This window comes from Gambusia affinis, linkage group LG22 (assembly GCF_019740435.1).
Source record: "Gambusia affinis linkage group LG22, SWU_Gaff_1.0, whole genome shotgun sequence".
In the NCBI taxonomy this organism is placed as follows: Eukaryota; Metazoa; Chordata; class Actinopteri; order Cyprinodontiformes; family Poeciliidae; genus Gambusia; species Gambusia affinis.
Genome location: NC_057889.1, coordinates 1,202,528 through 1,229,434, shown reverse-complemented (window position 1 = coordinate 1,229,434; position 26,907 = coordinate 1,202,528). Strand labels below are relative to the sequence as shown.

General features: G+C 45.0%; 1 protein-coding gene across 2 annotated transcripts in view; it reads right to left on the bottom strand.

The window, feature by feature from the left end:
- Positions 1 to 2,235: 2,235 nt before the first annotated feature.
- Positions 2,236 to 26,907, bottom strand: part of kif26aa (kinesin family member 26Aa) — a 34,283-nt gene continuing 9,611 nt past the window's right edge. The window contains exons 1-13 of one of the 2 annotated variants that reach the window (XM_044107107.1): positions 21,175 to 22,155; positions 20,080 to 20,275; positions 17,384 to 17,587; positions 15,970 to 16,063; positions 15,621 to 15,889; positions 14,592 to 14,775; positions 12,450 to 12,606; positions 11,784 to 11,946; positions 7,836 to 10,809; positions 6,623 to 6,807; positions 6,393 to 6,416; positions 5,540 to 5,660; positions 2,241 to 4,335 (exon numbers count right to left, since the gene is read on the bottom strand). In XM_044107107.1, coding sequence (XP_043963042.1) covers positions 4,148 to 4,335; positions 5,540 to 5,660; positions 6,393 to 6,416; positions 6,623 to 6,807; positions 7,836 to 10,809; positions 11,784 to 11,946; positions 12,450 to 12,606; positions 14,592 to 14,775; positions 15,621 to 15,889; positions 15,970 to 16,063; positions 17,384 to 17,587; positions 20,080 to 20,275; positions 21,175 to 21,194 — 4,779 coding nt within the window. In that variant the 5' untranslated portion in view covers positions 21,195 to 22,155 and the 3' untranslated portion in view covers positions 2,241 to 4,147. Of the gene's footprint in view, positions 4,336 to 5,539; positions 5,661 to 6,392; positions 6,417 to 6,622; positions 6,808 to 7,835; positions 10,810 to 11,783; positions 11,947 to 12,449; positions 12,607 to 14,591; positions 14,776 to 15,620; positions 15,890 to 15,969; positions 16,064 to 17,383; positions 17,588 to 20,079; positions 20,276 to 21,174; positions 22,156 to 26,907 lie in introns of those variants that run through there. The other variant, XM_044107106.1, reaches the window with a different exon arrangement.

Below are 26,907 nucleotides of genomic sequence, written 5' to 3'. Positions count from 1 at the left end.
TTTCACTGCAGAGTTTTGAGTCGTTATCCATCAGAAAACATGTTTCAGATCAACCTGGTTCAAATCAGCTTCATCCAAAGTTATTAGACCTGAAGTTACTCTTCAGTTTGGTGAAGCTGTGAATTGTGACCTCAGTTCATGTCTGTGACAAACCAACCTGCTGTTTCTGTTTCTGACAATGAAACAGGCGTACCTAATAAAGTGGCCAGTGAGTTTAGCTGCATCTGAAATGAAAAACGATGGTCTGAATCTTTAAACGGTTCAGAACCAGATCTCTAACTCAGCCTTTAAAAACAGAACAATTAAAATAACTGGAGGAAATAAAAACAGTAATTAAAGGGAAAAACTAGAATCAACTGGATTTATGTTGTTTATAAAACTAAAACAAACAGAAATTATAGATTCATTGGCCTTTTGAACTGATATAAAAATGGCAAAAATCTCCAGAGTCAAGAATAACTGAATCATTCTTTGAAAATAGTTTCTTCTGTTGATTTAGACATCATCACAATTCATCACTTTTTAAATTCTGCACCTGGAAATGAAGCAAAATCTTTGACTAGAACTAATAAAAACTAAACATTCAACCAGTAAAAACTAGAAAACACCAAATAAAACTAACTCAGGGAAACAAACATTCACAATGAAACTAAAGTGAGAAACTTTTATAACTTTGGTAAACATGGAGCAGCAGATATTCATGATCAATGTGAGGGAAGAAGTTGGTTTTCTCACAAATAAAAATCTTTATGCATTTATTACTCATCAGTGGGAAACTCAGATTTTTATTTCTAAAATCCTTTGCAGTTTAAAAAAATGTTTGCCTTTTTTGTGCCAACTTGTGCAACCTCAGCAAAATGCCAGTTATTGCAGCAACTTTGTTTAATGTCAACGTTGTGATGAAATGAAGCGGGATGAGCTGCACCTTGATTTGTTTACAGAAAGTCAATGAATGTGAAGATTTCCTGCTGAAAAGGAGACAAACGGATCCGTCAGGGTCAATGCCTGATGCTGCTGACCAGAACCGCCCCATTCTGATCAGAACCGCCTCATTCTGACCAGAACCGCCTCGTTCTGATCAGAACCGCCTCATTCAGATCAGAACCGCCTCGTTCTGACCAGAACCGCCTCGTTCTGACCAGAACCGCCTCGTTCTGATCAGAACCGCCTCATTATGATCAGAACCGCCTCGTTCTGACCAGAACCGCCTCGTTCTGATCAGAACCGCCTCGTTCTGATCAGAACCGCCTCGTTCTGATCAGAACCGCCTCGTTCTGATCAGAACCGCCTCGTTCTGACCAGAACCACCTCATTATGACCAGAACCGCCTCGTTCTGATCAGAACCGCCTCGTTCTGATCCCAGACCTGAAGTTCAAACAGGAGGGGAAACGATCTGATAAACCCTGGAAATGAGTTTTTTGTTCAGGTAAGAACTGCGGCTCATTTTTCCACCTGTCGTCTCGTTTCTGAGCTGGACGCACAGATCAGATCACTGTCGACCTCTCAGATCTTATGCAACACGTCCATCCCTCAGGCTCAGTCCTGACCGGGTCCAAAGTTTTCTCTGTCTGGGCCAGTGACCTTTAAGAAGATTATTTTAGGAATAAAGTGATTTTAGTTAGTTTGGTTTTGATGCACAGACTGAGAACTAAACCAGACGAGAAAGCAGCAAATTAAACTGTAAAACTAATTATTTTCCACATATTTATAATAATTAATACAGAGGAACTGAGGGACGAAAAGCTAAGAATCGAAACTCACAGTAATTTGTTAATGAACGGATTTAATATTAATATGTGATGTGGAGGTAAAGACGGACTCCTTGGTGCTGTTGCCATGGAAACCTCCCTCCCTACCCTGAACAACCGTCTGATCTGATGTTCAAACTGCTGATGAATCTCCAGAAATCAAATGATTAAATAATAAAAGTCGATTCTGATGAAGCTGGTTATCAGATTAAAACTTTGTTTGAAAAATGTAAAATAATTAACATAATTTCAGATGTAATACTATAATGTCAAATGTCATGTTTTCTGTCACTGTAAATGAAAAATGATTTTTTCATTTACAGTTTGTAATTAATCTATAGAATTTGTTTCATTTGGTGATAAAGTTTCTGAAATAAAAAGATTCAGATTCTTTGAATGGGTCATAATGAATCGGATAGAAAATCACAGATTAGCAGCTGGCATGTAAACTTATTGATGAATATTAAAAATTAATCAGTTATGCATCTGGAAACCATTAGATATTGATCACACTTAGCTGGAAAGATAATGATTAGCCAACAATTGGGCCGTGCGCTGCTGCCCCCTTGTGGCGGCTTGTTGTAATAAACATGGTTTTTCCAACAGGAATCAAGTAAAAACAACAAACATTAAAAATGAACAAACTCCTATTTTTATTCTCCTGGATGCAAATGGTCGACTCATCTTGAACTTTTCCAATGTTTCAAACCCATTATTAGAAATTATTAAAAAACTGTACAGTACAAAAACAAAAAGAAAAAAACACATTATTAAAACAAAGCGTAAAAACAGGCAGAGAAACGTCAAAAAACACAAGATTATAAAAGAGGAGAAAGAAATTCATGCAGCAATGTTAAAAAGAGCCTGAGAAAGTTTGAATGCATAAAGATAAAAATATAAAAAATGAGATGAAAATGTTTTCATCCTGGTTCCAGTTTGAAAAGTTAAACGTCTTACTGAACATTTCCACTGTGTGAAAACTAAACGCTGCGAAGCAACGAGGATTCTGCAGCGGAAAACAGAGAAAGGAGAAAGAGGAGAAGGAGAGACGAGGACGAGAGCGTCTGTCCGTCTGAACGCAGCAACAAACAGTATTTACAGCAACCTGCAACATTCAGAGGCAACAGAGCAACCAAACGGATCAATTCTGATTCAGAGAAGCAACTGAAGCTGCAGCCCTGTAGGGGGCGCCATCAGAGAATGAACAGAAATAATTTGCTTTATTAAATCAGGGAAGAAATGAGAGAGATTATCTTCAAAGATCAAATAAAATGTTTTGGCAGAAAGCTAAATATTTAGTTCCCAACTAAATTTGTAAGTCTGAGTTAAATATTTATTTTGCTAACTAAATATTTAGCTCTCCATAAATATTTACTTTGAAAGATAGTTTGAAAATTAAATGTAGAAACTAAATATTTAATATGCAGAGTAGCTTCCCAATGAACTTAAGTGGAATATCAAAATAAAAGCTGGGTTTTGTCGAGCAAAACATTTAGCTAGCAAAATAAATATTTAATTTGTTGCTAAATATTTAAACTAAGAATTTAACCTGAAAATCAAATACTTAATTTAATAACTAAATTTTTAGTTCCAACATTTAACTCCCAAACTAAATATTTAGCTCAAACTTAAATCTTTAGCTTTCTAACTAAATATTTGGGTTGGTAGCAGAATATTTAGCTCTTAATCAAATATTTAGGTCCAGGCTAAATGTTTAGCTAGTCAAATTAGCCTGCTGATACCAAAATAAAAGCTGGGGTCAAAATGTTTAGTTAGCAAAATAAACATTTAATTAATTTATTCATTTCCTCTTTTTATATTTTATTATCTGTTCAAAATAAATAGATACATATGTGGCTCAGATGCAAGTGTTTAGTTTGGAACCTAATGTTTATCTTCTGAACTGAATATTTAGTTTGAAAATCTGACATCAACATTTCTATCATTGTGAACGGCTAATTAAATCAAATTATTGCTGTTTTTACAGTGTAACTGTCCAGACAGTTCTGGTTCTGTTAAATGCATCAACAGAACCGGACTCTCTCCAGAACCGGACCCGGGTTCCAGCTGCTCGGCTCTCTGGATTCTGACAGAACCGTCAAAAATTTATAATTTCTGTAAAAACGTCTCAATAAAACAATCAGCAGAAACAGAAACCTGAAGTTGGATCTTCTGATATTCTACCTAAACTCTGCTTTTCTCTTAGAAATTTACTGATTATTTCCAAATTATTTTGCATAACAAAGATTTCAGCACCATTAAAACCAAAATAAATACAAAATATGATAAATAAAGAATAAAATAATTAAATAAGGAAGTTCAACTTAATAACAAATGCAGTAGAAAGGCACTTCCAAAACTCCCATCTTGTTTGAGTTTCGCTCCGTTTCCATGGCGCCTACACTCTGTGGCGGCCGTCCTGCACCGCGGCGGCGCTCGTTGCCGTGGTGACGCCGATGTCGAAGCAGGTCTCCATCATGACGCGGGCCTTGCAGAGGCTGACGCAGCGCTCCAGCTCCGCCGTGGACTGTGCCAGAGCCTCCAGGTACTCCTGCGACTCCCGGTCCAGGTTCTGGTCCACATCGACTGCAGAGGAGAAACAACGACGTTACGATCCATCGGTAAAAACCCAAAGAAACCGGCGGGTTAAAACCCTGAGAGGAGACATGGAACTGGAACATGGCTGCAGAAAGTGTGTCATGTAAATATGGAACCTTTATGAATATCAGGGGCAGAAAATAGAAGTTTTCTGACAGACCGGAGCAGAACCGAACTCTGGAGAAACTCCCAGAGGAAAAACTTTTAAAGGCTGAAGTTACAAATGACTCAATGCAACAGAAAACCTCCAGATTTAAAGAATCAATAGGAAAAAATCATTTTCATGTTTCCTGATTGAAGAGAAACAAAACCAGATGTTCCTGGAAGACTCTTTCTGAAACCATCTGAAGGTGAACTGTTCATGAGACGGTCAGGAACTGTTCATGAACTGTTCATGAGACGGTCAGGAACTGTTCATTAACTGTTCATGAGACAGTCAGGAACTGTTCATGAACTGTTCATGAGACGGTCAGGAACTGTTCATGAACTGTTCATGAGACGGTCAGGAACTGTTCATGAGACGGTCAGGAACTGTTCATGAGACGTCAGGAACTGTTCATGAGACGGTCAGGAACTGTTCATTAACTGTTCATGAGACGGTCAGGAACTGTTCATGAACTGTTCATGAGACGGTCAGGAACTGTTCATGAGACGTCAGGAACTGTTCATGAACTGTTCATGAGACGGTCAGGAACTGTTCATGAGACGGTCAGGAACTGTTCATGAACTGTTTGTAAGACGGTCATGAACTGTTCATGAGACGGTCAGGAACTGTTCATGAGACGGTCAGGAACTGTTCATGAACTGTTTGTAAGACGGTCATGAACTGTTCATGAGACGGTCAGGAACTGTTCATGAACTGTTCGTAAGACGGTCATGAACTGTTCATGAGACGGTCAGGAACTGTTCATCATTACTGTCATCATCATCATCATCCTCTTTCTCTCTGTCTGACTCCTGATGAAGACTCGATGTTCAGCAGAGAAAAATGTACTTCCTGTTTAGTTTAAAATGGGTGAAAAAAACATTTTCATGAAATTAATAAAACCTCCATAAACTCTAAACTCCTGGTCAGTCGACACATTCAGGCTTCTTATTCATTCCAAAGTAAAATAACTACAATAAATAAATGTGATAAATATCTCCTATGAATCATAAAGAACCAAAATGTAAATAAATGAAAGTTTCTCACACTCTGAGCGCCACCTGCTGGAACGCTGCATCAGGTGCAGCTTCACCTGCTGCAGCTCCGCCTGCAGCGCCGCACGGCGCCGACTCAGCTCCTCCAGACGCTGCTGCCGCCAGAGCAGGACCTAAGGAGCAGACAGAACCCGGTCAGAACCAGGACCCGGTCAGAACCAGGACCCGGTCAGAACCAGGATCCGGTCAGAACCAAGTTCCGGGTCAGAACCAGGACCCGGTCAGAACCAGGACCCGGTCAGAACCAGGATCCGGTCAGAACCAGGACCCGGTCAGAACCAGGACCCGGTCAGAACCAGGACCCGATCAGAACCAGAACCCGGTCAGAACCAGGTTCCGGGTCAGTACCAGGACCCGGTCAAAACCAGGACCCGGTCAGAACCAGAACCCGGTCAGAACCAGGACCCGGTCAGAACCAGGACCCGGTCAGAACCAGAACCCGATCAGACAGAATCAATAATGAAGCTCCAGGTTTTTTCTTAAGACGAGGTGAAAACTGTTTCCATGACGACATGATTTCAGGTTACTGACTGAAAACCTGCTGAGTCTTAAAAACACGTTAATTAATCTTTAATTTCCTGAGAGTTCACTGATACCTACACTGTAAAAAATAACCAACCAAATTATATTCAATCATTTTCAACACAAAGATTATTAAAAAATCTGAAAAACTGAATCTTGAAAACCTGCAAGAGTTCTGTTCATAAATGACCTAATAATTCAGAAATATAATGATTATTATTATTATTATTATTATTATTATTATTAGCCTAAACTTGAAGATGTTTCATAAGAGACCTGCAGCAGCAGACGATCGAGTTTAAACATTTAACCTATGACCTCACCTTCTCCACGTCCTGGAGCGGCGGCTGAGGAAGAAACAGAGAAAAACCATTCAGAGTCATCATCATCATCATCATCATCATCATCGTCATCATCGTCATCATCGTCATCATCGTCATCATCGTCATCATCATCATCATCATCATCGTCATCATCGTCATCATCGTCATCATCGTCATCATCATCATCATCATCATCGTCATCATCTGGCTGAATTAACCCAGAGCCTGACCTCTGACCCCGTCTCCTTCCTGTGCAGACGCTCCACGTCGTCGATCTCGTACACCTTGATCTCAAACGGCTCCTTCAGGGCGCCGCCCAGCGGCGGCAGGTCCACCCACTGACCTCCGACCTTCCTGCCCAGGGCGGAGGCGTCCGGCAGCGGCGCGGGGATCAGCCGCCGCCGCAGGAAGCCGCCTGGAGGACGGACAGGAAGGGGCGGAGTCAGAGCCACACAAACTCACAACATCAACATGAGAAACTCAGAAAGTGACTCATTTATGAAATTATGGTCATTTAGATCATTTTGGTTCATAATTCATGAAATTAACAAATATTTGAGTATTTTATTAGCCTGATAAAAAATAATTAATTTTTAACGCTGTAACATTTTGTTACGGTTTAATGTGACGGATTATGAGGAAGTATACATGATATATAGATATATATCATGTATATATGGAGTGTATATAACTGGAGTGAACCTCACTCCAGTTCAAAGCAGACTACGGGTTACCACCAATAAAAACCCAAATTCAGCTCCTTAGAAAACTTTCATTTTGCTGACTCGACAGCTGCAAGGCAAACAGGAGGGATATTCCACCAAAGATAGGAGAATTGTAGGATATGGACGGAAAATTGAGTGGAAGGAAAACATGTGGTTGAGAGAAGTAGAAAAACAGGGATAACGACATGGGGATGTTGTGAAAGAACAGACTGAGGAGGAGTCAGAGGTCCAGACTGAAATTGATGGAATATTTTCTTCTTCTCCTGCTGAGAGTCGAAGGCGAATAAACCAACTCATCACCGTCTGAAACACCGAGTTCCTGATTGAACAGCTGAAGAAACATGAGGACATGCTTGTCCACTACGTTCAAACAGCTTATGGATGCTTAGAGCTTTAATCAGGCCTTAGGGCAACGAGGATCAGAAATTATGAATTAAATAAAGAAACTTTTACTTTTACTGTAACAAATTAAAATGTACAAAAGACACAAAATCACTAAAGCATCATGGAAATTTTACCAAAACAAGAAGAAGTAGCAGCACTTCACTCTTCCAGTAGATAATTTTTTTGCTGACTCATGATAGATTTTCTTGAAAATGGCTCCACCTGGTGGTTAGCAGACGTACTGCAGGATGTACAGGAGTGAACCTGAGGTGGCGGTCAGTTGATCAGCCCATTAGACTGATCATTATAAGGATCAGACGTCATTTCCACTCACCGTTTCCTCTCTTCTTGGGCGATTTGGACACCCTGCCTCGGTTGGATCCGGATGCTCCGCTCTCACTCATGGAGTCGTGGGCTGACGAAGTGCTGCCGGTCGTCTCGCTGTCTCGGATCATGCTCTCGTAGCCGCTGCTGCCCCCGCTGTGGTAGAACAAGGCGGTGCGGCCCATGGCGGGGGGAAGCTCCCCGCTGAGGATGCTGCTGTTGTCGCTGCCGTGTCCGCTGCTGTAGCGCTGCGGCCGTCGGGGGGCTGTGATCTTGCTGTAGGGCGAGGGCAGCGGCGTGCTGACGCCACTCGTCCCGCTGTCGGTACTTTCGCTTTCTCCAGCCCCTCTGCTGAGCTGCTTCTGACCGGCGGCGAGCTCGCTGACCCGGCTGTTCGCTGCCCTGCTGATGACCTGCTTGGTTCCCATGATGGTGCCTCTTCCCGTCTTAACTCCGGCTCCAGCTCTGGCAGGAGGCTTGCCAGTTGGGGGTAGGCTGGCATTGGGTCCAGGAGGGGAACTCAGGCTTTTAGAGCTGCTGGCTGACGATGTTCGAACCTTCTGTCCAGCAGAACCAGCAACACGGGAATTACCATTACCTCGGACCTGCGATAGTTTACTGGATGTTGAAAGGAAAGTAGAAGAGGCTTGGGAGGAACAGGGAATGTTTAGAGGTGGAAGGCCAAGTCTTGGTACAGATCTGTTGGATTTGCAGCTACTCCCTGCAGCAGCACCATTAGCATCTCTGAACACTTCTGGTTTCAGTAGAGTTGAGGTTGGACTGTCTCCTCTCTCCAGAGATCTCAAGCTACCATAGTACCTGTGAGAATCTGCTTTGGCTCCCCGTGTCTTCAGACTGGAAGACATTCTGGCAGAACCATGATCGATTTTTAAACTGGACGTGTTGTGACTGAATGAATCTGCTCGGTGCCTGAAGGTGAACTCCTCCTCTGAGGTTAAGCTTTTAGGGAAAGCAAACCTTTCACTGTCACTGCTCGGTCTTAAGGCACTTGGAAACCTTGTCTTCTGTTCTTGGCTGGACTGTCTGATAAGTGGCGTAGGAGGAGAGATGTTTCCAGAGCCGGACTTAGAGATCATGCTTCTATTCTGCCCATTTGACTTCTTCCCCAGTGATGAAAACCTTAATGTCCCTGTCACACTGGCAGCTTCTTGACCACATTTAGTTTCAGAGCTGTGTGAAGTAGAAACAGTTCCCAGAGTTGTTGCACCTCGTGTGAGCCGTGGCAGCTTGATGAGAGTATCTCCTCTTCTGCTGATGGGCTTCTCGCAGCCATCAACGACTCTCTGAGCTGTGGAAGACATTTGTGTCTTCGGAGATCGAGGAACACTGTTGCTGTTTCCTCCAGACCTTTTGGGGGAGATGCTAGCTGTGCCACTTCTCATTGGCTTGCCTGCAGAGAGAAACTCAACCATTCTTGGATCAACGAAGGAGCTTCCCTGAAACAACAGGTTCTCTTGTGTGCTGTTGCCTACGGCTCCAGAAGAGGTAGGCTTGGTTTTCCTGGGAAGACTGGAGTGGTGGGAAGAGGAAGTGGGAGTGCTAAAGGCTCTCGCCTTAGAGGACCCTTTAGGTGTGGCTTTGGTGGAATCAGGGATACCAGAGGCCTTGGTAAATGGTGGTTTGTTGGGTGTGGCGGGATCACTGTCCAGCTCTGAGAAACAAATGCCACTGTCATTCAACGAACTCTTCAAGCCATGCTGCAGAAATGGCTGTCGATGGTATATACCCGGTGAGGTCAGGATGGACACGCTCTCTGCTGCTGTACTCTCATCTCTCATGAAAAACCTGTTTGCTGAAGTACTGTCTTCTCTTTCAGCGGGTCTTAATCCTGCAGATGAATGGCAGCTTGATCCTGTAACTCCATGCTGAGTTGTGTAGGCGTCATACTCATCATTGATGCTACTGATGATGCTGACTGGACGGGAACCTGCAGATAAGGCCTGCAGCGAACACTCTGGGTTGAAGCTGAGGAGGTTGGCGGGGCGGCCGTTGTCCGGGACGAGGCCGATGGGAAGCTCCTCTATGACGGTGAACACCAGCTCATCCTCCCCGTTCAGCTCCACGGGCTGCTGGAGCGTGATGGTGGTCCTGAGGAAGTCTCTGTCCAGGCATCGTCCTAACAAAGCCGCTCGAAGGCCGCTGACCTCCATGGCGTAACCTGTGGAGTGATGGGACCTTTCTCTGTCTGGTAACTCCAAAATTTGGCTTTGTCTTGGTGCTTGATAGCTCATACCCACTGGGGGAGTCCTGCTGAGAGCTGCCCCTGAGTCAGGTGCTGTTATGGGCCTTTGGGGTAACGACTGAGGAGGTGATGGTCTGGTTACAGCTCCTCTAACCTTCTCTCTCACCACAGGCTCTGGATCTGATGAACAAGGCTCACTGGACTGTACCGAACATGGCTGAATGAGGGAACCGGAGAGTTTCTCTCCATCAGCACTGGTTCTTTTGGAGGATTCCACTGGGCTTCCAACCGAAGTGAGTCTGGAGTCTGGTCCGGTTAAGTTTAGAGAGGAGTTCTCATCAGATTCTGGTCCAGTTTGATTCTTCATTGGTTGTGTAGTTCTGCTCTCTGTGCTTAACGTGTTTGGAGCTTCGCTGCCATCAATGCAGTCGAGTCTCTCCTGCAGCTCTGCGAATGTGTTGCACTTAAAGGGATCTCCGTCTGAACGGGGAGAATCTTTGGTTCGCTTCTTGTTCAGGGAGGGAATGATGGGGACAAAGGAAGGCGGGCCCTCGTTGTCGCTCAACTCTCGGTCAGATATCGCCGTTCCACCGGGACCGACGTAAATAACGGTGTCGCAGGACTGTTCACTGCTGGAGGAATAGTCAGGATCGCTGGAGAGCAGCAGCGGTATGTCAGGATCCAGAGCCACGATCCGGGGGTAGAAAGGCTGAGCGTGAGGAGGCCGACGGGATGGACCTTCCTCACAGGAACTGTCGCCTCCGGAAGAGCTGGAGGCAGACTGGACACAACAAAACAGTTAGCACAACAGGAATGACAGATGCAGGCAGAGGAAAGGCATTAGCTGCTCATCCTCTCACAGCCCAGCTAAGCTAGGTTTAGCTTAATTGCTCTTTGGTTACCTAGCAACAACATGTTGAGTAACATGCGCAGTAGCAGTTTCATGTTGCCCAACATACAGGGGCATACTTTCTCCCTCGGTGTGTAGTCGAGGTCAAAACGTCACAAAGTTTTACAACTGCAGACCTGTACTCAGTAAAGCTCCGACAGGAAACTGCTTGGCAGGAAACAGAGTTCACACCCAACTGGTGACGCTTAAAGTCGACCAAATCAATTACAAGAATGCACAGCATGACTGCCACACCCAGCTAACTCATCCAGCTGCATTCAGATTGTGGGAAATGAAGGAGTTTGTCACAACAAACGTAGGTATTTGGTACTTGATTATAACAAGCTCGGCCATCTGGTCGGAGCGCAGGTCACAGGATACACACAGCTCACCTGAGCAGTTTCAGGTTTTACCTTTATAAAAAATACTGACGTGGAGTAAAAGGGAAAAATGAGAACATCTCAAAACTAAAATGTAGATAAAGCAATAATCATGTCATTTGTTTGGCAGTACCTTGGATGTTTAAAACTAAAAACTAATCAATAATTATCAATGCTGACTGATAGGAAATGCCTTTACTGTGAAACACTGTTCAGTAAAATCACACAGCCGAGATGCTGCTGGAAAAAAGGACAATTTGAACTTTGATGTTTTTCCATACAGGAGCTAGAAGCTCTGAGTTGGTGACAGAAGTCGTTTCTCATTGCTTATTTAGAAGATTAACAAATAATCAATATTGAATCAGGAGAAACACAAAGACATTGTGTTACTGAGTAAAATAACACAGTAGAGAATAAACTCCTCGTTATCAGGTTCTACTCTCAGATCCTTTAAGAAGCTGTGGAACAAAGTGAAAGATGAAGTACTTTGGATTTCTTCTTCCTCATGCGGTGGATGCGGGACGCCAGCTGCACCGTGGTCAGCGTCTCCATGAAGTTCGCCGGTGAGTCCGAGATGTGGGCGATCATGGTGGTTCGACAGTTGATGTTACCCAGAGACTCGCTGAGCAGCATGGTGAGCTTGCTGTCTCTGAATAATAGATCATAAAAAACCTCGTTAGACCGAAAGAACGAGGAAGAGACGCCCGAGAAACCCCACAGGACCCTGGAGACCGTTCACTACGCCGCGCAGAAGTTGGACTCAGACGGGCAAAGAGAGGAATGAGGAGGAATGTCTCATCTCACATTCATGAAGCACACTTTGAACCGCACGCCACATGCAATCTTCTACCAGACGCACAGAAAGAAACGCTGCCTTTGAAGAGACCAGGAGGAGCTGCTGGGGGAAACTGGATTTACATTCTGCAGCTTCCAGTTTGACACCAACAGCAGAGCTGGAAATATCCTCAGTTTGGCCTTTTATCTGCATCGAGTCTTATTGCTTATTTCATGCAAATCAGCTGCAAGGAATATGAGCTAATTATCATTTTATTTTACACCAAACATGCAGTAATAAAGACGGAGCCCGACTCCTCCGTCCCCTGAGGGACATCCGGTCCGTCTGTTTCCCGAGACGCTCGGTGCGGCTGGTACCTGTAGGGGACGTGCTTGGCCCCGTTGGACAGCGCCAGGATGACGTTCCCCAGAGCGGACAGGGACAGACACTGAGCGGCGCCGCCCTCCCTGGTCCGGCTGATGTCCGTCTCACAGCTGCCCAGGTCCAGCAGGTGGAGACGACTCCGACCCGACACTGAGGGACACGAAACATTCACAGGAAGCTCTGATCCAAAAGTCATTACTGCCTGCTGAATGGACACGAGAAATTTAAATATTTGTGCTAATTTTAGCCCACAAGTCAAACAAAACCGGATCAACCCAAAAGTCCAAAACGTTCTGGTAAGTAACTTTTCAAGAGAAATAAACTCTGGTCCAACAGGTCCCCGTGTCTAGAACCAGAACCAGAACCAGGAACATTCGTAGACAGTCAGAACATTTTATGGATGCATAAATCTACGGAGCTCCTTCAGTGACAAACAGTTGTTGCAGCAGATCCTTCCCCTCAGCTGTTAACAGACTCAATTCAATTTTTAATCAATTTAACTGCAGCGTCTGAAATTAATTAATCCCATTTTGATTTTAATTTATTAACAAAATAACCAACATTTTCAACCCAAAAACCATTTTTTCTGCTAAATTATTATTATTGTTGTTGCGCAACAGATTTACGGACGTACCAGAAACATGCAGATATAAAAGTTCCACCCTGGAGTTTGTATGTAAAAAAGCTATTAATTGAGTTTAACATATTTAAATTTATGCAATTAATTAATCAAAATTAACATATTAAAGTTTAAAACCATCAATGTGTTTTCATCCCTGTGGTATCTGCAGTTTTTGCCCATTTTTATTATTTTAAAGGACAATTTCCCAAACAATAAAAGCTGCTTCCCCAGATCCAGATTTAACGGTTTCAGATAAATGCGTCTCCAGTTCAGCTGCTGGTTGTTTCCATGTCTCTAATCAGCTCTGATAAATATTCAGCAGCATTTTAACCGCCTGCTTATTCCAGTAATTCAGAGTAATGAGGTTGTGAAAGTTCAACTGCCCACATCAGCAGGATTTAGAAACTGCTGACAGCAGCTGAGCGTCCCCCTTTCTGCCCGCCGCCCCATAAACACGGCGGGACGCCAGTCGCCGGGCCTCATTAGGCGTCCTGATGGTTTCCAGGAGTGGACAGTAAAACACCTGCAGCCGTGGAAACGTCTCTGCTGCGGCAGGTGGACGGGGGTTGTTAGCGAAGCCCCTCGGCTGGTAATTGATCCTGTTCAGAGCTCCAGGTGAAGCTAATTAGCGGCTACATGCTAGCAACAGGAGGAAGACGAGCTTCAGGAATTTATTTCTGCCTCAGAGTCTCTGAGCTGCTGTTTCACTCCAACAAGCAAAAAGATCTGATTTCATTTCCACTTCAGAGTTATTGACTTATTGAATATTAAACTCTCAGCATGCTAAAGGGACATTCTGAGATTTTATTCTGTGTTGCTTTGTGCAGAAGGAAATAATAGAGGAAGACCTGGTGAGGAAGAGTTTCATTAAAAACAAGTCAAGTTTTCTCTGAACATCAAACCAGCAGAAAAACTGCAGATTTTATTCACACAACCTTTATGTGTTTTGGCATAAACAAAATGTTGGCATGAATCCCTAAATGATGATGAAGATCCCAGGAAGAGAGTCTTCATCACTGCAGCTGTGAGGATCTTTAATCAGTTTGTTGTTTTTAAATCAGCCACTTAAATAAATTAATAAATCCAACATTTATTTTGGTATTATTTGCTGTAAAGTTATTTTTTTTTAGCAGTATAGGCTTTAATGTCGCTCTGCACTGAAGAAGTCATCATTCAAAAAGCAAAAGTTACATTTACAGTTTGCGACTGTGAAGTACGGAGGTGGCAGCATCATGCTGTGGAGCGGTGAACTTCAGGTGGCTTGTGAGGAAATATTGAATCAAAATCTCAAGATGAGGAATGTTAAAGACAAAAGAACAAAAAAAAACAAGTTTCCCTTCCTAAAACAGCAACTAAACTAAATTAAAGAGCAAAAAGTCTGCAGCTGGAAAATTTAATTGAAAAGAAAAAAGGGGAAGAAATTATTTCAATATGTTTCAAAAAAAGGCTAATTAGTTGAAATCTCCTGGTGTTTTGTCGGCCGCTGCCCTCTGACCCCTCTGACCCCTCTGACCTGTTGCCTTGTTGCTCTTGTCCGCCCTCTCCTGGTAGAGGTGAAGCGTGAACAGGAAGTGGGAGTTCCTCCGGGCGTCCTGGTCGTTCGGCGTCCGGCTGCTCCTCCTCCCCGCCAGAGCGGCGTCCAGGAAGTAGGCGGCGCGCTCGGCGCTGGTCGCACGCAGCTCCGTCTGGTTCTGGAGCTGATCGGACAGAAAAACTCATTTAATTATTTCAGTTTCTTAAAAACCTAAAACACAAACCATCACAACAGAATAATAACAACATCACAGTAACATTATCAGGAGCTGCAGGAGGTTCTTCAGGTTAAACTGTTCTGCATTTTGCTCTGATTCTCCGTATTTTAAGAACTCCTGACTTTAACTGAACTCTGGTTGAAATGAAAACGTCTGAATCTCTGAGCCGAGCTGCTCCCTCGCCTCGCAGAGATAAAAGGCAAAACGAGACAGAATGGGGTTTGATAAAATAAGGACATCCGCAGGAGCGAAGCACAGAAAAGTGTGCAGTGACAGAAGAAGAAAATTAAAGCGAGAGCAGATAAAAAGAGTCAGACTGAAGGAGCCCAGGGAGATAAAAGAGAGGAAGATCCAAACTAATTGGACGGTTCTGGAGAGCGACGAAGTCCCAGGAGGTGAAGAGGAGGTCAGAGGAAAGTGTGAGAAGAAGAAGAGGACAGGAAGCTTAAAGGACGACGGCACACAAAATGTCCAGGAGCTGCCAGCACAGAATCATGTGAAACGGGTTTGTAACGTTCTGCTACTTTGTTTTAGCTACATGATTTTCAAAGTTTGTTTGATTCATCCTGATATCGATCAATATCGATATCGGCCAATAATCACAGCTGTAGTATCGGTATCGTATCGTGTTCTGTCATGTTCCACATGATGCATAATGCTGCGTTGTGCTTCATCACTAATTACATTTACTTTACAACTTATCAATATAATTATCCTTCTAGGATTAGTTCAGATTTTATTTGAGCAAAACATCAACAGGAAGTGGACGCAGTCGCAGCGTTTCTGTGTACCTGGGAGCCGCAGACAGGATCCTCCCGCAGTGACACGGCCGGCCCCGGGGCCTCCGCTTGGCTCCCCGCCGAGGCAGAGAGTTCAGCCAGGAGATCGGACAGCGCCTCCTCCTGGCCGGAGATCTCCACCGCCGACACTCTGACGGAGAAACCAGCCCCGCTTTTCTCCCTGCGCTCCTCGATGAGCTTGAAGAGCCAGGAGATGGCGGTGGGCGCCACGCCCAGGCTCTGGGTGGAGCAGTCCCGGCCAATCATGGTGTACGTCTTCCCTGGGGGGCGGAGCCAGTTCAGACACGGGGTTCAGCGGGGATGTGTGTGTCGGTGTGTGAAGGAAAAGAGCGGTTGTTACCCAGGTTGGCGTGTCCGTAGCAGAAGATGCAGCCGTCGGCGCCGTTCACCACCGACTGGATGACCTCTGACACGGTTCCAGAACAAACCTCAGCCTGTCAGGAGCCAGAGGTCAGACCGGGTCACGATGTTATGTAGCAGCGTGTGACGCCAGTTTGAACCGAGCAAATGAACGCGGAACAAACTGAGTTCATCCTGAGTCTTTTAAAGGACAGAATCACAAAAAATCTACTTTTTTTTCTTTTCCTTCATGTTTTCATGTTTTTCCCTCAAGTTTTACTTTGATTCCTTAATGTTTGATAAATCATTTTATCGCCATGGCAACCATTCAGCTGCAAAACGCCTGGGTGGGCCTAGCCCCGCCTCCAAGTCGCAGCTCTGCTGCTCAGAGCAACGCTGGTAAAAACATTAAAGGGTTAACAGAGCAGCCATGTTGGGACAACTTCCTGGAGGCGGAGCTTCAGAGAGAGCAGGAGTTTCTTAAAGAGACAGAGGCCCAAATCCAAGGCATTAAATCAGGAAATATAATTTCTCTTAAGTCATAGTTGATATATTTTATACCAGCTGAAGGTAACAGTTACCTGATTGTACTGTGAAATGGAAACATGTGCCTGGGAAACAGAAAACTGCCCCTTTAACATCACTGTGACATAACGCTACCTGAAGATTATGATGGGACGTTTAGAGGAAAGTTTCACTGGCAGAAAGCCAGGATATTAGCTGCTTCAATCCTGACTGTAACTGAAGGTTCAACATCAGAAACCAGGTCCTTCAGACGCTCAGTTACTCCAAAGTCTGTTTCATTTGTTCAGGTTGGAGTTCAGTGAATCAGTTCATTTCACGCTGGACAGACTGAGTGAAGAACTGGATGTTAAATATCAGCAGTAGAAGAAGTTACTGCCAACACTGGACTCCAACACTTTACAACGCTCCTCTAAAAGCGTTAAGTTAAGCCGTTAATTTTACGGTTGACATTTAAAATAAATTTCTGGAATATGAGCCACAGGGAGGCTTTGATGTTTTTTAGCTAAATGAACCATAAAACATTTTGTGGGTCAGAACAGATGAAGTGGTTCTGTTGGGTTTAACTTTATCTGAGGTCACATGTAGTTCATGTCACAACGTGATGCGACATTTCTGTTTTTATGCTGTTGCACACAATGATGCATAACAAGGAGGAAAGGTGAAAAAGTCACAGTTTATGATCTGCAGCTTCACATCAGACGGTTTCAAACTGCAGCTCTGATCTGATCCATCTGCTGCCGCCTCTCTGGGGATGAGGAGCTGATGAAGAGCTCAGACTGCGTGCTCTGAATCTACAGCTGCAGAAACCTCTTCATCCCTCACAAACCCAGCCTGCTCTGCTTCAGGCAGCGAGGATGAGGAGGATGAAGAGTTTTCGGAGCGTCTCCCACCTGTGAGGCGTCCTGAGTGAAGATGGCGTCGAAGGTGAAGGTCTTCGGAGCCGCGGCGGCGGGTCGTCTCTGAGAGGACGCAGAGTTCCCGCCGTTCGGGGTCTCAATCAGAGTCAGCTGCTTCTTTCTGCCGTCCACCTTCAGGAAGGACGAGGACTCCGAGTCGCTGCTGTTAGCCGAGCTGATCCGGACCATGACCCGAACCTGAGGACGGACAGGAAGTCCACATGGGAGACAAGGTCCAGAGCAGAGCAACAACTTCCTGTCTGATAAACAAACGACAATCAATACAGTGGAGGGAACTGCTAGCTAAAAGGCTAGCTGCGCTAACGCTAAAGGACTAATAAACATTAGTTCTGCTATTGCTAATGTGTTGTACCAAGCTAATGCTAAAGTTTAAGAAAGCAGCAAAGTCAATTAGAGCTTCAGAATTTAAATTAGTGGGAGATAAATTAGAGGAAACATCAAATTAAAAATCTGCTAAAAAATCAGCGGGTCAAAGACCAAAGTCGATCTGAATCAAAGAGTGGCGGATCGCCGGCAGACAGGAAGCAGCTGCTGCCTCGGTTTTCATGTGAGACACGTTCACAACGCAAAGCAGCTGCTGGAAGAACCAAACGGCCTTGATCCAGAGGATGCTGCTGTTACCACAGCAACCACAGGGGAGGGGAACCGAGGCAACATGAAGGATGGAGAACCAGGCTGATGAGTCTGAGTGTCGCAATTAATGAACTCGTTAAGGATCGAGTGATGAAGAGGAGCTTAACGAGAGAGGAGAGGAAGGTCAAAGGTCACAACAAGCTGCTGGCCAAAAAGGTTCATCATTAAACCTTCGGAAGATCAAAGAAAGATTTAATACGTTTATCAGGAAATTAGGAAAACAAGAAGAAGACAGAGGAAGAAAGAAGGAAAGAAGTTGTGAAAAAAGGAGTAAAAGAATGAAAGAGAAACGAAGCGCTGAGGAGAATCCATCAATGTTTATGAGCCTCTGAGGAACGACTGCTGTAAACAAACAGCTTCAGTTTATGAGCAACGAGCTGCAATAAACGGGGAGGAAGAGGAGGAGGAGGAAGAACAGGAGGAAGAGGAGGAGGAAGAACAGGAGGAAGAGGAGGAGGAGGAAGAACAGGAGGAACAAGTGGAGGAAGAGGAGGAGGAAGAACAGGAGGAAGAGGAGGAGGAGGAGGAGGAAGAACAGGAGGAAGAAGAACAGGAGGAAGAACAGGAGGAGCAAGAGGAAGAGGAGGAGGAAGAAAAAACAGGAGGAACAGGAAGAGGAAGAAGAACAGGAGGAACAAGTGGAGGAGGAAGAACAGGAAGAGGAAGAGGAGGAGGAAGAAAAAAACAGGAGGAAGAGGAAGAAGAGGAAGAGCGGTTCTGCTGCTGAACCTGCAGAAAAAACTCAAAACTGAGGATTTGTCTGGATTTGATCAGAAATGTTTCTATAGTGTTAAGGAAAAATAATTATTTTTAGTGCTTAATACAGCTAATCTTACCCCAGGTGTAAAAGGTATATTGAACAGTCTGATTTTGAACAAATTTCTTAATTTTGGGGTAAAGGATTTGAAACTAAAACTACTCTATCGGTAAGTATTCAGAAACAGGAACCAAATGCAGATCAAAAGGGGATCTCTGTGAGGCTCCTGCTGTGTTATCAGAGGTCAGGAGGCCATAAAATTAGTATCTACTGCAGGACAGAAGCCTGTGTGGTTCACAGAACATCAAAAGTCTTCCAACTAACATCTGACATGTTTAAACTAAATACAACATAGAATGTTGAGATCATTAACATTTAATTTCTAAGACATTTTTCTAAGTATTAATAGCAAGTTTTTAACCAAAGTGTATTATCTAAGTTTAGAATGGTGAATGTATTTGAAAATTGTACTGTCTATGATAATATCTGAATCAAATGGAAATTGTTTGAATGAAAATGTTTTGTTTAGTATTAGAATATTGTTCAGGATTTATGTGATAAGGCAAAGATTCAAATCTTTGGAGATGCTGAGTGCAGATGAGCAAAAACTAGGTTTTGTGAAGGTAATCTTTCCTTAAACCAAATTACTGAGTTTAACTTGTGAAGGAGACACTTTAAAATTCACAGGTATCTGTGAAGTCTTATGTTAAGGTTCTATTTGATCAGGTGGCCCTAGAGGCCCAAGGGGCCAGGATGCAGCTTCTTGCTCTTTTGTTCTCCTGGAGACCAAAATGGCCTTTGATCTTGGCGTGAAATTAAGGGAAGGTCTAAGTTTCTGAGTGTCCAGGGGAGCTCCTGGTTGGTTGAACCAGGGGTACGCCTTAATGAATACATTAACAAGGAGAGAAACACCTTCACTATAAGAGATCGAACATAATAATAATAATTCAGATAGCTGCCCTATTCTGCCTTTTTGGCATCAGCTTTCTCCAAAGACATGTCTTTGCCTCTTTCACTATCTTTCCTTTTCTATCTCTTTTGTCTCAGGTAACGAATGTATGTCTCTGTAACTCTGCAGTTTTCTTGTTAATTCATACGTTGCTTGTTTTGAGAATTAAACTCTGTGACGTCATCATGCATTGTTGGGACAGAGGAAAAGAGAGAGCCAAGCTTTTTCCAAATTAAGCTAATTTTAATTACTTTTCCTCAATAATAGACAAACTGAGAGGAATCAGGTTGTGGGTTTGATTCCCTCATCAGAACCCGGGCGGTGTCCTACCTTCCCCATGCCGGGGGTGTCCTTGACCTTTGACCCGGCCCGTAGGAGGCATGGCGGGACGGCGGGCGGCGACAGCTGCAAGGCCCCGCCGAAGCCTCCGGTGAACAGCGGCGGGCCCGGCGCCGGGGCCTCGGGCGGCACCGCCGGGCCCGGCTGGGACTTCCTCCTGCGGGACAAACTGAGCTTCTGAGCCGCCCTGCAGGGAGACAGAACCGAGACCGGTTCTGGTTCAGAAACCGATCAGAGCATCAAACATTTATAGATATAAACAAAACAGATACAAACGAGAGGAAGAGGAAGAGGAAGAGGAAGAGCGTCCCACACTCCTCCTCTTCATCCCTCCATCCACAGTGAGTCCAATCAGAAAACAGAGCATGTAATCGTAGCACCATGAAGGACGACCTGCAGGGATTCACCACCGAGTGTGTTCCCTCACACACAGCCGGGGGTGTGTGTGAGGGTGTGTGTGTGGGTGTGTGTGTGTGCGTGTGTGTGAGGGTGTGTGTGTGAGGGTGTGTGTGTGACATTTATTCTTCATCGCTGGGATCTGCTGACAAATGTTAACAAGAGACACAAAAATCGTCCAGCAATGATCTGATTCCACACGGAGGCGACACGATTTCTGCAACTCTGAGTGAAAAAGTTGCAAAAGTTTTCTGCAGATTATTCACCGAACAAAAACCAGAACGAAAGAAAAGAGAAGAGAAGAGAAGAAAAGAGAAGAAGAGGGGAGAGGAGAAGAGGAAAGGAAGGAAAAGCAGCAACAGGAAAAGTTAAAGACAGAGGGAGGCAGCAGATTCTGATGTCACCATGAGAGGAAATCCTTCCTGTCCTACCATCACAAACACAAACAGGGAGTCTGTTAAACTCTACTTGGACTTTAACTGGACCAAACAGCTGAACTGTCAGGTCCAGATGGTCCAGGTTTGTTCTGATTCTCTTCATCACTCTACCGTCTCTCTGAGGTTCTGATCCGGTTCTGAAACTCCTGGTTCTGAAAAATAATCACTAACATCCAGGAACGAGAAAAATGTCTAGAACCAACCAGGAAACCCAAAGTTTCCTCTGCAGCTGCTGAAACTGATCTCTACTCACAGATCCTTCCAGTCCGTCATCTCCTCACAGCTTCTGGCCTCCAACCTCCACACTGGTTTTGTCCAAACTGGTTTTGTCCAAACTGGTTTTGTCCACACTGGTTTTGTCCAAACTGGTTTTGTCCACACTGGTTTTGTCCACACTGGTTTTGTCCACACTGGTTTTGTCCAAACTGGTTTTCATCCTGATGCATCATGAAAAGGCAGATTTACTCCGAGTGAGAGAAGAAAATCCAAACGGAGAGAGGAAGAGTCGAACCAGCTGAGCTTCGTTTACTGGTCAAACTGGTCAAACTGGACCAAGAGAAAATCCCCAGAAGGCTTCATGTTCCATAAACCTGCATCCAGAGATAAACGGTTCAAACCGTGTTTTATTGTTCCCAGGAACATTTTAAATCTGGAACTTTCTGCTCCAGAGAATCCATCAGTTTTCACTGCAAACATGTCAAACCTGGATCCTCATCAGGGTTTGGTGAAAAGTTTCTGTTCTCCATCCATCAGCTGGAGTTCTGGAGACGATCTGGAGACGATCTGGAGACGATCTGGAGACAATCTTCCCTCCAGAGACAGAAAAACATCCAGCTAAACTGCTGCAGCGTCGACCCGTCGGTCCGTCGACCCGTTTTCTCCTCTCAGACACGAAGCAAACTGGATTCAGCTTCACAAAGTTCATCAGACTCTTCAGAAAGTTTCTCTTTGGATAAAACCATCAGATTCCATCTAAATCCTTTTATTTATGGTTTTTGTCATCCCAGTATGAGTCCAGCAGCTCAAACTGGTTCCTTCCCATCAGTTCATCAGTTCATCCCATTCAAGGAGAAAATGTGGGAATGTTTTCAAAGAGTTCAGGAAGGAAAGAGAAAGACAGAAACTAGTCCAGGAACAGCAACTTAATGAGAGTCATTTCTGTTCAGCGACAGAGACAGAGACCTCCTGTCTGTCTGTCCTCCTGTCTGTCTGTCTGTCCTTCTGTCTGTCTGTCTGTCCTCCTGTCTGTCTGTCTGTCCTTCTGTCTGTCTGTCTGTCCTCCTGTCTGTCTGTCTGTCCTTCTGTCTGTCTGTCTGTCCTTCTGTCTGTCTGTCTGTCCTCCTGTCTGTCTGTCTGTCCTCCTGTCTGTCTGTCTGTCCTCCTGTCTGTCTGTCTGTCCTTCTGTCTGTCTGTCTGTCCTCCTGTCTCATCCCGGTCTGCTGCCGGGCGGATCAAAGGGAACTTTTAGGGAACAGCTGCAGACGTTTCCTCTTCGTTCTCCTCCACCTGTAAAGTCGACGTCTTCATCCTCTCCTCTAGGCGACCGTCCTCTCCATCCAACTCCTCTCTGATCTCTTCACCTCCTCTTTCCTGGACATTCCTCCTCTCATCCCTCTGTTTCTCCTCTCATCCCTCTGTTTCTCCTCTCATCCCTCTGTTTCTCCTCATTCCCTGGTTTTTCCCTCCGTTTCCTCCTGCTGTCTCCTCTCTTCTCTCCTGTAGCTCCTCAGTCTGTTCCTGCCGTCTGTATCGCAATGCTGCTCCGCTCAACCCCTCCCACCTTCCTCCTCCTCCTCCTCCTCTTCCTCTAACTCCAGGAGAGAGAGAGAGGGATGAAAGGACGCGACAGCAGCAAAGGAGGATGAAGGACTGGAACAAGAGGTGGAAATAAAGCAGGTGGATTCCTGATTCTGGTTGCCGTTGTTGCCGGGAAACACAGGAGAAGCTGCAGCCTTCCTCCTCCTCCTCCTCTTCCTCCCTGTCCGTCTGCCTCTGTCACCTCCTTTGCCTCTTTTTGCAGCCCCGCCCTCCTGAGAAAACCCGACACACACACACACACACACACACACACACACACACACACACACACACCGCATGAATACTTCATGAGATGACTGACACCCCCTCTGCTGGATTTCATACTCACTCTGTGTGTGTGTGTGTGTGTGTTGGTGTGTGTGTGCGTGTGTGTGCGTGTGCGTGTGTGGGTGTGTGTGTGTGTGTGTTGGACCGTAGTTCCGGCCCAGCAGATGGATTAGTCAGATTACAGAGCAGTCAGATTAACACTGTCTGTTCATGTATTAATTATTTCTCGTCCAAACTCAGATTCTCCTCCGGTGAAAATAAAAAGTGACTCTGTGGCTCTCAGGCTGAAGGACCCCAATGAGGAGCTGCTGCTGCTGCCTGACAGGAAACTCTGAGCCGTCAGCAGGAAATCAAACGGCTCAGACTGTCGGGTTGTTGGTTTGTTTCCAAACTGAACGTTCAGGTTGGAAAACAGAAACAGAGAAGATATCAAGAGCAAAAAGTTAATTAATGAAACTCTGAGTCCAGATGGAGTCTGAGCTCAATCAGTTTGATTCCATCCAGAAGAAACATTTAAAGACAAACTTCAGAGTATGGAGCTAGAAAAGTGCCAATGTTTGGTGATGATGAAGTGGTTTATCATCACAGATCTGAATAACTTTCCTTCACCTTAAGAGATCCACCTTAAGAGATCCGCCTTAAGAAATCTACCTTAAGAGATCCACCTTAAGAAATCCACCTTAAGAGATCCACCTTAAGAGATCCACCTTAAGAGATCCACCTTAAGAAATCCACCTTAAGAGATCCACCTTAAGAAATCCACCTTAAGAGATCCACCTTAAGAGATCCCCTGAGGAGTCAGAAACATTCATTCGGTTTTGTTTCTGGAAACCAGATTAAAAAGTTTTCTGAAATGTTTAGTGTTTTTGGTTCTGAGCTGCTCTTCATCAGAACTGTCCACAGACCCAGAACCGGGCCGCGTACTGCTGCAGGCGGTTCTGATGGACAGAGTCCGATTCCCCGCAGACAATCTGAGCATCAGAGCGGCAAAAACGTGTCAGAGAGAAATTCTCTTTAATGGGTCAAAAGGGAGACAGACTGAGCCGCAGGAACCGGACCGAGGGTTCTGATCCAACCGGATCAGTTACTACAGCTGGTACCACACCCAGCACCAGAACCTCCAGAAATCAGCTGCACTTCCTGACAGGAATAAATTCATCCGGTTCATGACTCCAAACCGTTTCTGAAATAAAACCCGGAGCCAGACGGAGCGCTGGGCGGATCCGGTTCTGACCGGTTAAGATCCAGACCGTCTCCCAGGTTTTGACCCGGAAACGGCTCGGCCCGGGAGCAGAGAGTCTCAGCAGGTGGGCTGCGGGTCGCAGTGCTCCTCTCCTCCTGCTGACCCACTCGCCTCCATCAGCTCTCTGCTCCGGTTCACAACGTTTTCAGCAGTTTAGAATCAGATGCTGAAGGTTTTACTGTCCAGATTTCAGAGGTTTTTACTCTGTGAAGAACTGCAGAGACCCAGAAGCCGGCCTGTAACCGGGCCGGCAGCCTGTAACCGGGCCGGCAGCCTGTAACCGAGCCGGCAGCCTGTGGTTCTGCAGGAACCTTCAGGTCAGACAGCAAACAGCTGGAGGCTCTCAGGAACGTCTCTCTGCTGCACAGGAAGTCGATACAAACGTTTGGGCCAAAGGCCAGAAAACCACTTTGGGAAACCCGACCCGCCTCAGTGGAGATCTGAGGCTATTTTGGTTCTTTTAGGTCCAGAAAAAATGTTTCTGCTGCGATATCGGATCTCTGGGTGGCAGCAAAGCAAACAGTGACTCAAAACAGCTGGAAGAATCTGGATCATGAAGCTGCTGTTTGGTCTGAGAAACGACGTCAACATTCATTAGTATGAAGGGAGCTTATAAATTAAATTGATTGATTGATTGATTGATTGATTGATTGATTGATTGATTGATTGATTGATTGATTGATTGATTGATTGATTGATTGATTGATCTGTAACCAGCAGAGCTGAGATTCATGAAGTTGCTCAGAGAAACATGAGGAGGATTTCAGGCTCAACAAAACAAGAAGCAGATATTCACTGAATCTGACATGAGGACAGACGGATGGACAGACGGATGGACAGACGTCTACTGAGCATGCTCAGACCAGCGCGCTCTCCTCCTGTCCAGTCTCAAACTCTTCAGGACAACCGCCGCTCTCCTGGGACCCCAGACCTCCCATTCAGCTGTGGACTCACTGGTTCTACTGGTCCTACTGGTTCTGCTGGTTCTACTGGTCCTACTGGTCTTACTGGTCCTACTGGTTCTGCTGGTTCTACTGGTTCTACTGGTCCTACTGGTCTGTGTTCTACAGCAACGTGGCTTCAGAGGTGAAACCTCAGCGCCACCGGAGACGCCGTCCTCGGGTCCGAGGCTCTGCGGTGGTGATGACGCTCCACGCAGAGAGAATAAAACATGGCCGCCGCGTTTCCTCCTGATGTTTTTATTCCAGGATGATGAAAACATGAAGGCAGAGACCTCACAGTCCCAACCGAACCAGGACCCGGTTCTGATCCGGTTCAGAACCGACAGCTGATCAGTCTGTGGCTTCAGGATCGATTACCGGATCTGAGTGGAAAACAAACGTTTCCCTGCAGATCAGAATCTACATTTCAATGCTTGAAAACATTTTCTGATACCTGAATTTATTCATAGGATTTTATATTTTTACAATCTGTCAGCATTAAAACGTAAAACCTATAAAAATCAGATTTCAGAGGAAAACCTCAGAGCTGTCAGAGAGCCGGGAAAAATGAAACAAATCAAGATTCATGGAACATTTCAGCAGAAACGTGTTTGAGCAGAACACCGAAGGTTGATGTTTTATACAGAGCAGAACCACCTGAACCGGGTCCAAACCACCTGAACCGGGTCCAAACCACCTGAACCGGGTCCAAACCACCTCAACCGGATCCAGACCACCTGAACCGGATCCAGACCACCTGAACCGGGTCCAGACCACCTGAACCGGGTCCAAACCACCTGAACCGGGTCCAGACTCTGGTCTCCTCAGATGACGTGTTGGGTTAGCATCGGCTGCTGGTTTACATGCTAACGTCCGTTTCTCTCTGACCAGATTCTGGAGAGAAACGTTGCGGGTCAGGAAACCAGGATTCAAACCGACGGCTCAGTTTTGTTTTCCTTTCCTGTTTCAGCATTTCCACAAACGTTGAAAATGTTCAACTCACCTTTCTGTCATTATTATATTGGATTTATTTTAATATTGAATTTAGTGCTTTAGCTTTAGCACAACGAACTTTTAGTCACTTTAATCGCCTTCTATTGAGATTCGGCTGTGTGTGTCGGGTCAGAGGCTGCAGGACGCTCTCTGGACGCTTCACACTGAGACATGAATAAATCTGAAGAGTTTCGTCTCCGTTGTTGTTGCAGCTCAGCGAGCGGAGCGGCAGCAGCGGCTTCGCTCTGCAGGGAGCTGCAGGCTAATCCAGCCTTCACACATCTGCAGATGAAAGCACAGCGACTCTCCTTCAACCTGAACTGTACTCTGACAGATGCATGCTGGGAAATCTGCTGGTGAATGCAGCTAACAGCCTAAACAAATCCTGAAGCTCATCTAGTTTACATAACAGAGAAATATTAGATTTTTCCATTTTCTCTGCAGCAACAAAACAGCAGGTTTCATTCAGAACTCGATTTTTTATTGATGCTCACAGAAAAATTACTCTGGAGACGCGAGCTGATATCTCAGCAAAACAGATAAAAACAAATCATTTCAACTCTAACATATTATTTTAGAATTGAACGAGGGTTTTATGTTTTCTTTTGCAAACATTAAATCCATTAAAAACTTTGAATTTCCTTCATTTTATAAAATCGGATCGTCATCAAGATATTTTTGCCATTTTAATTCTGAATTAGTTCATATCTGAAGAAGTCGAGGT